This window comes from Poecilia reticulata, chromosome 2 (assembly GCF_904066995.2).
Source record: "Poecilia reticulata chromosome 2, P_reticulata-male-v2, whole genome shotgun sequence".
In the NCBI taxonomy this organism is placed as follows: domain Eukaryota; kingdom Metazoa; phylum Chordata; class Actinopteri; order Cyprinodontiformes; family Poeciliidae; genus Poecilia; species Poecilia reticulata.
The window spans coordinates 18,474,216-18,486,634 of record NC_088831.1 but is presented as its reverse complement, the minus strand read 5'-3'; the positions used below and the strand labels follow the sequence as shown (position 1 = coordinate 18,486,634).

The window sequence follows — 12,419 nt, the reverse complement described above, 5'->3', positions numbered from 1 at the left end:
GTGATCTGTCACCATGGTTACGCTGGCCAAATGAATAGAAAGACAGGAGAGCGGAGGGAGGAGGAGGACGGCCGCCGTCCTTCCACATCAGTGAGCTGCAGGTCAGTCAGAGCAGAAAGCGGTTCTCCAGGATGGAGCGGCTCTCTGACACTCAAACATCACATTAACTGGGATTTAATCACAGCATCTGCTCAGCTACTGAGTCCTGATCCGGTGCTAGAATTATCCAACAGCCCACAACTCCAATCTGCCATTACACCATCATGATTATATCCGAGTCAAACATGTGTACAGCCAATTTTGCTATCATTTATGTTTGGCATCATAGTTTCTTTTCAATGGATAAAATTATTTTTTTTAAGTGAATTATAAATTAGGAGTAAAACAACAAGGGTTGTTCCATTTTCAGCTGGTTCTCTTTCACACAGCAGAGTCAAACCAACCGAACATTTTGAGAGACCAGTTCCCCTCCTCGCCTGTGGCGGCGCTGCACCATGAACCCCTGAAGAAAACGCTATGAAAAGTCATTGGAGAAGACACTGAGCACAACTTCCTTCTTCACCAAAGGTAAACAAAAATGGAGTGGCGGTTGTAGGATTTCTCTTTTGCCATTGGTTGAAGATCAGCAGCTATTTCTCCTGTTAGCGCAAACTGGCTAGCTTGCTTTGGTTGTATTTACCCAGAATGCCCTGCGCTAGAGTACGTTGCCTGCTTTTGGAGCTCTCACTGTGCCAGAGTTTACTCCAAGACCAAGTCTTCCTAGGCAAACGAACTGGAGTTCGACTAAAGCGGATTAAATGCACCGTAAAACTCCCATTAATTACTCTAGACATGAAAAGGTCTTACAAAACATGAGCATGCTTGATTTCAGCAGCTTCTCTCAACATAAACAGACCAACAGCCAGAGAGGAACAGAAGTTGCTCAACCCAACAGAACTCTCCACTGTACAGAGGGAGCAGCAGGGCTCTTTCCCAATCTCTGATAAGGAGCAGCGTATTTATTCAGAGAGTATTTCCCCATCTCTGACAGCGAGTCCACTGCGGAGCTGCTCTGCCTGTTAGACACTAGTTTGCTGATAAAGGAAACCAGCTCTGGCCTTTAGGATTAGAATCTGCAACACAAAAGCTGATTAGCTTGGCGGCTTGCTTGAAAGCTAACCCTAATTACACAAAGGCTTGCCAGATTACTACAAACTCCCGGTTTTACCAGAAAAAAGACAGCCAGATGTTGTCATGCTGGTGTAAACATCAGCCTGAATGCTTCCTGTTGCTTCACAAAGCGACATTAAGGTGATAGGAGACGTTCTGATGCCGCCATCTTTTTGGCTTTATTTTTCTAAAGCGCTTCTGTACAAATCAAACTTCAAGCTTTGTTGGAATCTTTACAACTGTGACGTTCCTCGTTTTCAATTCCATAAGTTGAACTAAAGGGAACTTCGAAACGCTCTTCGGCCAAGAATGACGGCTTTTTATAAACGTCCGTAGGTAAACTTTGTTTTTCTAAAACACCATGAAGTGTTTGTCCTGATTACCAAGATAGCTTTTATTACCAAGCTAAAATTTGTCCCAGACATATCTGCTAGAGTGGATCATCTCACACCGATCTTGGTACAGAAACAAGATTCTCTGGTTATGTAAGTTTGAGCAAATAAAGATCAAACATGGTGTTCCTCAAGGCTGTCTACTTGACTCACTTCTGTTTGTTTTCTACAAGAACTGAATAACTCAGATTGGACAGCATTACACCATGCTGGTACAGTTGTTAATTTCATTCAATTCAGTCTACTCATCTTGCACCAATTCACAAAAAATGTCATCTTGAGGCACTTTACAAAGTTGTGCCTCAATTCATTGTGATTATTTTAATGTACTTTTACTTATAATAATGTTTTTGCTTGTGTTATACAAATGAAACCAGCCTTGTCTATCTGCACCATAACCCAGTGCAAGCAGTCACTTTATAAAGTATGAGAAAAAGGAAATCTCAAATTCAATCTTACACAACTTAAATGGCAACAAAAACAAGAAAACACAAAAACGTCTTATAGATTTGAGCAGAATGTCACAGAAAGTGCCAAAGTCTGGTGATATCCACTGTTACCATATCGTGTTAAACAGCAGCATTTCTGCTCTAAATATATCATTTAGACCATGTAACACAATAGGACAGAAGAATTGACTATTTCTACTGGAGGTTATACGGTGGAAATAAAGCGGCCTGTGTTTGGATTCAGACAGTGACAGGCTGCTGTTCGATATTCAACACGGACATCCAACCAATCAGATTCACCCAGGTTTCTGCAGAGTCAGCGGTTCGATCGATGCCAATCAATTCCACCCCTCTTCACATATCTGTATTCTCGAAAGAATTAAAGCACAAACACACACACGCGTACAGGCTCTTTCTATCTTCACCAGGACTTGGCATCGACTTCCATTCATTTCTATAACCTAACCCTAACCTGACCCTAAACCAAAGCAGCATGAGGAGCAAAACAGTCGGTCCCCACAACACAGTAGTTGTTAGAAAAATGGTCCTTACACTGTATCAAATACAAAGCCACACTCTCACACACAAAAACATCCACTCAGAGGCGTCTTGTTGAGCCGCTTTTGATGAGGATGGCTGCCATGGAAACCAGCCAGGAAGCTGTGAGTGCTGCGCCGATCATACATCTTGCAGTAGATAGTCGCCAAGGAGACGCAGGAGCTCACGTGACGACAACAGTCAGTGTGAGGTTTCTTTTCCGACTGCCGCTCGTGTGTTTACTGGTGACATGACAGACGGCCGCTGAAGTAGGTCAATAGAACATGAGAGCTACTGACACAGTGGTGGGTCCAAACCACGCTTCACTGGCAGTCATTATATAACTGGTGCAGCTTAATTGCAAAAAGAGGCTTAGGGCCAAAATTCCAACATAATAAAAATAAAAACTCAAAACAAGGATGCATTTTGAGTGCATTTGCATTTGTACCTTTAATAAACTGATAAAGTTATTATAGTTTGATGAAAGGATAGAAAAGTCCCAACCAGCGTTTAAGCTGAATGGTTGTCATTATAAAAACGTGAAACACTAATGTAGACATGCTGCAGTGTGACGTCACACGGGCAAGATCCCGCCAGCCAGCTTCCTGTTGGGAGGGGAAAAAAATCGCCAATGATGACTGGTTTTAACTGGCAAGTTATCAACATGACACGCTGAATCTTAAATGTTCAATGGAAAGATATGACATCGAAAAGAAAAATAGACAAATAGCAGGGTTTTGCTACTAATTGTCAATATTACAACAACACATGATATGGTCGGGAAAAATTTTAGCGAGGGAGAGGAGGATGCTAGCTTGACTTTGACAACCTTAACGTGTAGATGTGCTGCAGAAATTGTTGTGTTGTCCAGTTAGGACAAAAAGGTGACCTATAAACCTGCTCTGACAGATCAAAGTAGAGCAAATGTTTAAATTAGCTAATCTAGTAGTTTCCACAGCAGTATCTAATATACCACAGCAATCACTTATCAATAATTGTATTGACAATCAAACAATAAACATCAAACCTGAAAACTTAAAACTGTAACAGGCTGAATGTTCTGTTCCTTGTGTGGGAAATGTTTGTGCGTTCTTTGGTGTTGAATCCCGGTACGTACAGTGGCATTGCCGTTTGCCAGTTGCTATGGCAACAAGTCTGTGCGTAGCGTAGCCGACAAAGAGAGCGAGAAAAAAGAAGAATGCTTGTGGTTTTACGTTTTTCTTCAACAGTTTTTCTGCGTTATTTCACACTGCACTGAATTCATAACACCTGCTGCTCCAGGTTTCACTTTGTCCATGGAAATGTTCTACACAGGGCACATAGTAAACGCGTTTAATCATTTAACGTATTGATTTTTTTGACACCATCACTGGGCAAACAGTGGAGAAAAATAGCTAGAACAATAACCCTGACAATACAGTTTTGGTTTTGAAATATCAATAATTGGAATTTTTTTCTGACAATGATCAAAATCAAAATCTTATAAGAAAATGTTCACGATAAATGATAAACGATACGACACGTGTCTGCCCCTGTAAACAGTACTATTTGCTTTGTGACACAGACAGTAATAGAGAAGAGAAAGTGTTCATGAATGATTTGCCAAAAATAGATAATAGAACGCAGCGCAGTGTCTTCAATTGCCCTGCTATACGCCCGGCACTGTTAAATTACTACGGCTTTAATTGAACGCTACGGTGTACGGTGGTGGACATTTGAACAATTTTCCAGATAACGTTTTGTAAGTGTATTTGCACGCTATTGAGTCCACACCTTCAGAACAAAAGCTCAAAGTCCACCTGCACTTATGATTGAAACACAGCCTGCACTGCCTCTGGGAGAGCTGCCAGCCGCACTACTCAGCTTTACAACCTGACTATCAGAGTATATGGCAGTGAAGGATAATTTAATCAGGTGAAGGAGCTCAGCTGTGCCAGGGAAAGTGGTGCACCCACCCAAACGAGATATGAGGCAAAGAACAGAAAGAACAAAGGGAAATGGTATCCCTTTGTTTGCCTTTCATTTACTTAAAGAATTAAGAAACTACATTACAGAAATCCCTTAGGCAAAGACTAGCTTCTCTGGTCGCTAATGGTGGAGAAGAGAGGAAGGCTGTCCTGCTGGCTGAAACAATATGGTTTGGTTTTTAGACACTCCTGTCCTTAATAGTCAGGATAATGTAGCCCAGGGTGTGACCAATGTGAGGGGGAAAAAAATTATCAAGAGTGACTGCAAACTTTTAGACAACTTCAACAAGAATTGTAGCACATAAAGCTAAGTGAGTAACTCTGTGCCAAGCAAAATAACCAGGATTATTTAAGAGATTTGACTCTCCCACACTGCTGGAGCCCAATCGAATATATTCTGTAAGGATCATATGTCACAATTATATTAGCAAAATTTGAAGATGCTCCATACTAATCTATGTTCAGTTTAACTGACCCTGAATGGTGACCGACTGGTCGGAAATGTGGAAATCTGATCTTTTCCAAGCCAGTGAAAGCAACATGCTAATTTAGACTCTTCGGTGTGGATGGCGTTACAGAGGGAAGAACCCAGAGCCAGCTGTTGTCAGTGTGAGCGTCACAAAAACACAACATCTTACCAAGTATTTTTGGTCCGGTTTCTAGTGAAAATATCACGGTAAAAACAAAGCTAGCTTAAGCAAAAAAGCTTCAAGTGGCTCCTATATCTTTTCATCAAGATACAGAAGATTGTTGTAAGTAAATAATTTCTTAATATTGATAGAAAGTGCTGGTTCCACTGGCAGATTATGTCACTTCTAACAAGACATTTTTCCCATGTTATAAGTACTCTGCTTTTTCATCAATATTAAGGATTTATTGACTTAAAACAAGCTCTTGTAGCTTGCTGAAAAGTTACTTGCAAATTAGTTTTACCTTATTTCAAGCACACTAAAAATATCTGCTCTAAAAACCGGACCAAAAGTTTTAATGGCAGCCATGCTAAGTGTGCTAACCACTAGCATGAAGACAGCTTAAAATGTCAACTCTGTAATTATAGCTAAATCCTGTTTTTCACTGACTTCTCTCCCGCACGGCAACGTGACTTTACTTGTGCTCTTAACATAAAAAGTTAATGATCCACTACAATCCCTAAAACTGGTTTAGGGTTATCAAATCTTCACACAAAACCTGACTGTTGTAATCACAACATCTCAGGTCTGTGAACAAAGTATGAAAAGCCAGACTGCAAGAATGCAGCTGACTATCCAACATTTAGGAAAGAAATGGATGCATAATTTTGGTATTTTAAGAAAAAAGGCCGGACTCATGCTTTGTTGGAATACAGATATTACAAACTGTTACATTTATGAACTGGGTTTTATGCTTCTGATAATACAGAAAATAGATTTTTTTGTTCACAAAGGAAACAAAAGAAAGCGATGAGCTATTCTATACCAGACAATTCTGTCAAAAACATGTGAAGATTTAGTTTAGTGTCAGGGTGGATATTTTGGGTCTAAAATATCCACCCTGACAAAGGCTGTGGACATGGTGTCCAATCGTGATCCAACATGACTAATTAAGTCTAATTAACTACTCTTTGAGCTTCCTGCTCCTCTGTTTAGACTAGATAAGTAGATGAACACGAGTTTTATGGCGCGTTCTTATTATACAAGCCTACAATACAACCTGCACAGAAAAGATGATTCTCTGTGCTGGCTGTATTGTAGGCTTATTAAAAACGCCTGAGCCCGACTCGACCATCATGCATATCGTTTCAATTTGGGCCATAAATCTAAACTCTAATTGCTCACTCCAGTCACCGACTATTGAATCACACAAAAAGAAACAGCCATGTTCAATAAACTAAAATATACGAGCCTCATTCATCAGAATAAACGAACCTTTTGAAAATAACTTTTCAAACATTCTTTTAACTAAGCCCACATTTCTGTTTTAAACTGTTTTTTTCTGATCTGATGTGATATTCTAATTTGAAATGTCATGTTTTCATTAAGCAAGCAGAAAATCATCATAATTACCATTAATAAAGGATTTCAAACATCTGTCTGTGTGTAATTACTCTAGAATTTGTTTTTCCCTTAGTGATAAAGTTCCTGAAATAAATGGACTTTTCAATAATAGTGATGTAATTTATTGAATGGGTCTGTAAATCCTGAATAATAATCAGACAGTCTCAGGATATCAGCAGCTTTAAGTGGAAACCATCAGCAGAAATGGGGAAGATGAAGAGAAAAACATCTCAGGAACATGTTAATGTTTCATCAGAAAGAAAAAGTGAGGGAGTTAATGAAACTGAGGGACTCACGTTGACATAATGCACCAGGTGTTCCTGCTCGTTGACTTTGTAGGTCTTGACGCCGTACTCTTTAGCCAACCGTAGGATGCGGTTCTGAGTCGGTCCGACGTAGGCCCCGCCGAGGTCTACCCACTTCGCCTCCTTGTTCTGGAAGCAACAGAGGGAAACAAATTGCGTGCCAAAAAGAGGTCAGAGTTATGTTGTATAAAACAGGGCTTAGTCTGCTATATAAGCAAAACATATGCAACGATTATTTCACGAGATCAAACAGAACGAAATACTGTAAGCACCAGAACAAAACAAGAGTTCAACATTTTCAGAAAATGTGAGTAGATGCTTTTGTTTGTAGAAAAAGTCCATTGAAAGCATCAACTTTGAATTAAGTGTCATTATTTACTGAATGAGTCTTCATGACAGTTGTAAACATTTATGAAGACTGCTTCATGTTTACATGTGTCGTGTCAGTCTTATGCACATCGCTTCAAATAAACTGGAACCAAAAATTCTTTCCGTCTTTTCACAAATAGAACGAATGTTCAGGTAAAAGAAATTTGACTCTGTGTTTTAATGCCTTGAAATTGGGCCTCTGTCTCTTTAAGAAGCTCCAGCTTTTTCTGAAACTCCACCTCCAGGAAGTCATGACAACATGGCTCCTCTATTAACCCTTTAACAATATTTTTACCAGCATTGCTCTGAGAATTATTTAGTATAATGAGCTCAGCAAACGCGCAGTTCCACCAGCTGTTTGCTAATTGCTGCTGGCTAGTCTGAAGGACCTGGGTGGGGGTGCTTTAGGGGAGGGCTGCTCTGTGAGGCAGATCTCAGTAGCTGGGAACCTGAAGGAGGTGAGGCTAGGTCCAGGTGTTTTGTACAGCTGGATGGTTGTCATGGGAGATTAAAGGACTCTTCAAACAGAAGAGTTTGTTGTGGAAAAACAATCAAGGTAACACTCCTTTCCTTGATTGGCAATCCTTGCCTTGTACATGTTATTACATGCACATCATACATATACACTGTTGAATATGTATGAAAGATTGTAACATTATAATAACAGGAACATGACATGAAGCTCAAAAAAGTCAATTTTACACAACACCGCCCTTTTAAGGCTTTATTCCAGAAGCACATTCCTGCTGTACCAAACAGCTGACCATGTAGTCGTACCCGGACAGTAAAGGTGCGGCCGCCGACTCGATCCCTGGCCTCCAGAACTACAGGATTCAGCCCGCTCGCTTTTAGCAGCTTTGCAGCGCTCAAACCTGAAAAACACAGGAAAACACACAAAGGAGAGAGATGTAAGTGGTTAAAATATGTTCATTTGTATGTTTTTTAAATTTCTTTCTTTACTTTTGATAACCACAGATCAGTGCAGAGAGTTGAAAACAAACACCGCCGCAGGGCTCGGGATACTTCTTAGCAATAAATCACAAGGCAGCTACGTGCTGATCATGTGAGACACACAGACCAGCGCAAACGACTCGGCTTCACTTTCAGTCATGGACTGTCTGACCCGGTGCTGGGGGGCAGATCTCTGGTTAGCAAAGCCTTAGTGTTAGACGGTGAATCCTAGGTGCACAAATGAGCGTTAATGCAGATCCTTCCTCCCAGTAGCCTTTAGACTTTGCAACCATCACTGCTTTTTCAATATTATTGACTTAAAACAAGCTCATATTTCTTGCTGAAAATCTACTTGTATGTTAGTTTTGTCTCATTTCAAATGTACTATGATATTTGTACTAGAAACTAGACCAAAGATACTTTGGGAAGATTTTGCTGTGATCTCAATTGAAAACTTTATTTTTCCTGCAAGCACTCTGTTGACAACAATATTAAATGGCCGTGATCATTTTATTGTGTCTTCAGTCTTTCAGTACAGCAAGGAAATAAAACATCTTCCTTCTAAGATTCGAACCAGTTTTTGGTCCAGACACACACAGAGCAGCTCACAAACTATCCCACCGCTCCTCTCACCAGGTTACCACATCTGTGTAAATATTTTCCTGTCCTTTGGCCCAAATTCTCTTCTTCCCTCAACATCTTCACTAACCCCCACCTCTTCCCACAACTTGCTCCTCCTGAGTCCCACTAAGCCTGTTGAGACCAGCAGGGTTTAAACCAGTTTAAGTCCAGTTTGTAGGGTTTTATCCGGCCTCAGCCCTGCTTGCCTGCCTGCCTGCCTGCCTGTCTGAACTCCCCCCATTGAGCCGAGCTTATGAAAGCACATCAGCCCGGACCAGAGACGGCTCACAAATCTTCTGCCTTTAAATTGATGCCATTACCTGCGCGCGGCTCAAAAGGGCAGCATCTGTCTTGGAAAACAAACAGGCTCTGTCTGCGTCTCTTGTTTATGCCTACAGCTATCACTGCTAAAACCCAACGTCCTGTTGAGATAACACTCAGATCACAGAGATGGTTTTCCATTAGCGAGGCTTCCTCTTTTTTTTCTTTTTAATTGATAAAAAAGAACTTTATATATATATGTGTGTGTGTGTGTGTGTGTGTGTGTGTGTGTGGAGCTAGAAGATCCATAAGAATAAATCACTACTTTAACTTAACTAGGATGAAAACCTTTTATGTTCAACTCCATTACTGAATGAACACACAATAGAAAAGCATAGAAATATATTTTATAATCTCACACTCATGAAATTTAACTGTAAATGAACATATTAGTAGAATCCATGAGGAATTTGTCATTTTTCTATTTAAAAACAGAAAAATGATCTAATAAACATCTCTAAATCTGTGTTGTACATACATGGTCTGTCTATAACTTACACGGCAGTCAATGTCTCACTCAATAAGGTCGTAAGAATGTAAAGCTTGCTAGGTTTTTTGTTTTTGACTATTTCCTTAGCAACCTCTCTAAATCTAACTGGGTATACAAACCAGCTGTATCCTGCTCCTGTGGTGAATATCTGAGTTAAAACCAGAAGTGTCCATGTTTTGAACTCCCAGGGACTGCTGCGATCCTTTAGCCTGGAAATCGCCTTCCTACCCAATTCCGCTAGATTCTCATCTCCTTTCACGGCCCAGTCTGGGTTTTCTCCCATTGACTTGGATTCCTCCAGCAGAATTTCAACCAGGCTAATCAGCAAACAGATGGAGAAGTTGTAAACATTGATTTTCTGCAGTTTAGAATTTTATTCTAGCTACCTAGCTAGTTTCAGCAGGTTTAGCTAGTTTCAACGAAGCTGTTCAGTCCGTCTTGGCTAAGCTTCCAAACACTAAATTAACATTAACAGCCGCCTCGTTCAACTCAACACTTCTCTATTCGCAGTAGAGAACGGTTGTTCCTTAAAAATATCCAAAGGTCAGCCTCCAGTTAACTGAAACGTGTCAGTTAGCCTATCAGAGGTTTCCAAAGCTGTGACATCATCATCTGGCCCAGATGATGATGAGAAATCATTAAATAAATCTGACCATTTCTTTCTATTGTTATTGTGGCTTTTAGCAACTGAAACAAGAGAAGTTTGGCCTGATGTACCATCAGAAGGAGAAAAAAGATGTTTGTGTTTATTTAGGTTTGTGTTTATTTAGTAAACTTCTGGTTTCAACTTGATGTTGATGTGAAACGCGAATCATATCTGATCAATTCAACGTGAAGTTCATATCAGCATACGGAGCTGGATAAAAAAAACAACTCATGAAAGTCAGGACTTTCATGCTTCTAGCAAGGGAGAGGTAATAACCATGAAATGAGAAGCAGGAAGAGCCTGATGGCTGGTCCATGATGATGTATCGCTTTCCGTTACTCACTGGGTGCACTAATCAGTCATACTTTATGGTTTTTGTTTCATTTTTGGACAGAAAAGGCAGCTAATGTTTGTCAGTTTGCAAGTCTGCGTAGAATCTGTTGTTTGTATATAGTGAATTCCTAAACGGACAGAAAAGGTCAGCTGGTCGATGGTGGAGACTGTGAGGAGAGGGAAAGCAGTCCTCTCTCTCTCTCCCTCCCTCTCTGCACCTCGGGACATGATAGATGATATACAGATGTAGACGCTGACGTTCATCAAACAGGTGCAGATTCCTTGAAACGCAGAGCCGAGGCTGCATACTTAAGAAGGATAAGTGGTGTGTCCGTCACGCTGAACCACATTCCCGCTTTGCAATAACAACTTTGAACTGAGATTAAGTGTGACACCAGTCCCGTTTAGTCAGATTTAATCCAACTCATTTGCCTTAGAAAGTTTGGTTCACTCGAGAGGAGCAAACGCGCAATTGAACTCTGATGCAGACCAAAAAAAAAGCGAACTCTGGTCCGTCTGAAAACCCAGGTCTCTGTTCGGGTGAAGTGAACTCTGACAAGGTTCGAAAGCATTTGTGTACGTCAAGCACTGTTCCAAAAGCAGGGCATTCTGGGTAAACACAACCAAAACAAACGCGAGAGTCTTACACTAGCGGGTGAAATGGCTCGTGGTCTTTTACAAAGACAAAATCCTACCACTAAAATCTGACACCGCTCCATTATTGTCCATATTTTTCAAAGACTCGTCATACGCACACAGTCTAGTGTGAATGTGACGAATCAAACTACATTAAACAATATTCTCATGAGTGGACGTACAGTTCTTACAGTCTGAGGTGATTTTGTCCAGTTTAACGGTTATTTACACAGAGAATCTCCCAGCCAAAGATGTTTCTGTTAGAGCTTGTGTAAATACAAGCATTCCTGCAGGACTTGTTGTTTATCTGAGCCTGTTGGATCTTCTCCCGGCTCGGTCTGTGATCATGTGACTATTCCAGCCCTGCTGTCCTTGAAGGGCCATTTCCTGTGCGTGGCGTTATCTCCTTGCTGCTGCTCACTCGTCTCTTCGCTCTCACAGCTTCTGTCCCCCCAGGGCGTCTAAATCACATCAGCTTTCTTCAGGGACAGAAAACGTGAGGCGACCCGGAACCTTCTGGTCTGGCTTTTATCACGAGTGTGCAAACTGTACGCAGTCACACCTGCAGACCGGTTCAGGAGTTCAAAACGTGTGCATTAAAAGCAGAATTGGGGTCGTCTCAATATGTCTCAATACCAAAGTTTCAAACCCAGTGAAGGCAGGTTTTGATACAGGAACACAGAAGAAAGTGTAAAAAATGTTTAAACTGCTCAAATTTTTCACTGATAGCTCTGATTTTACTAAACAAAATTTGAGAGAGCACCAACAGAAATGTATAGTCGGTAAGAAAAAGGCAAAATTGGCATCAATGGGAAAGTCCCAAACTCAAACACAGCACAGAGCTCCTTTTCAATTAGACAACATCACATATTAATGTGAAATTGGGAATTTTTTGTAGACAAAAATCAAACTTCATAAAAGACGTGCACCTTTTAGACCTACCCAACAACAAGTCCAATTTCTTGTCCTGAAATGTAATTTTATTTTATTTTTTTTACATGGTCGTTGACATTACTAATTAAACCCGATCGCAGTCAGACTTCAGCGTGAAGGCGACCTGCATGCGCAGAAGAAGAACGTCGACGTCAAGCAGCAGCGAACAGTTTATGGACGTAATAATGGATGGAGCCATTTACGTATTGATCTTAAGTTTATTCAGCGACGAATCGTCACAAGATCATAACAAGACGAAGAAAACAAAAAAGAAAAACAAAGCACAG

General features: G+C 40.7%; 1 protein-coding gene across 1 annotated transcript in view; it reads right to left on the bottom strand.

Annotated features, from left to right (window-relative positions):
• Positions 1 to 12,419, bottom strand: part of mao (monoamine oxidase) — a 38,400-nt gene that overhangs the window by 17,280 nt on the left and 8,701 nt on the right. Inside the window, exons 2-3 of the mRNA XM_008437263.3 lie at positions 7,979 to 8,073; positions 6,824 to 6,961 (exon numbers count right to left, since the gene is read on the bottom strand). Of these exons, the coding sequence (XP_008435485.1) occupies positions 6,824 to 6,961; positions 7,979 to 8,073 (233 nt within the window). The remainder of the gene's footprint in view (positions 1 to 6,823; positions 6,962 to 7,978; positions 8,074 to 12,419) is intronic.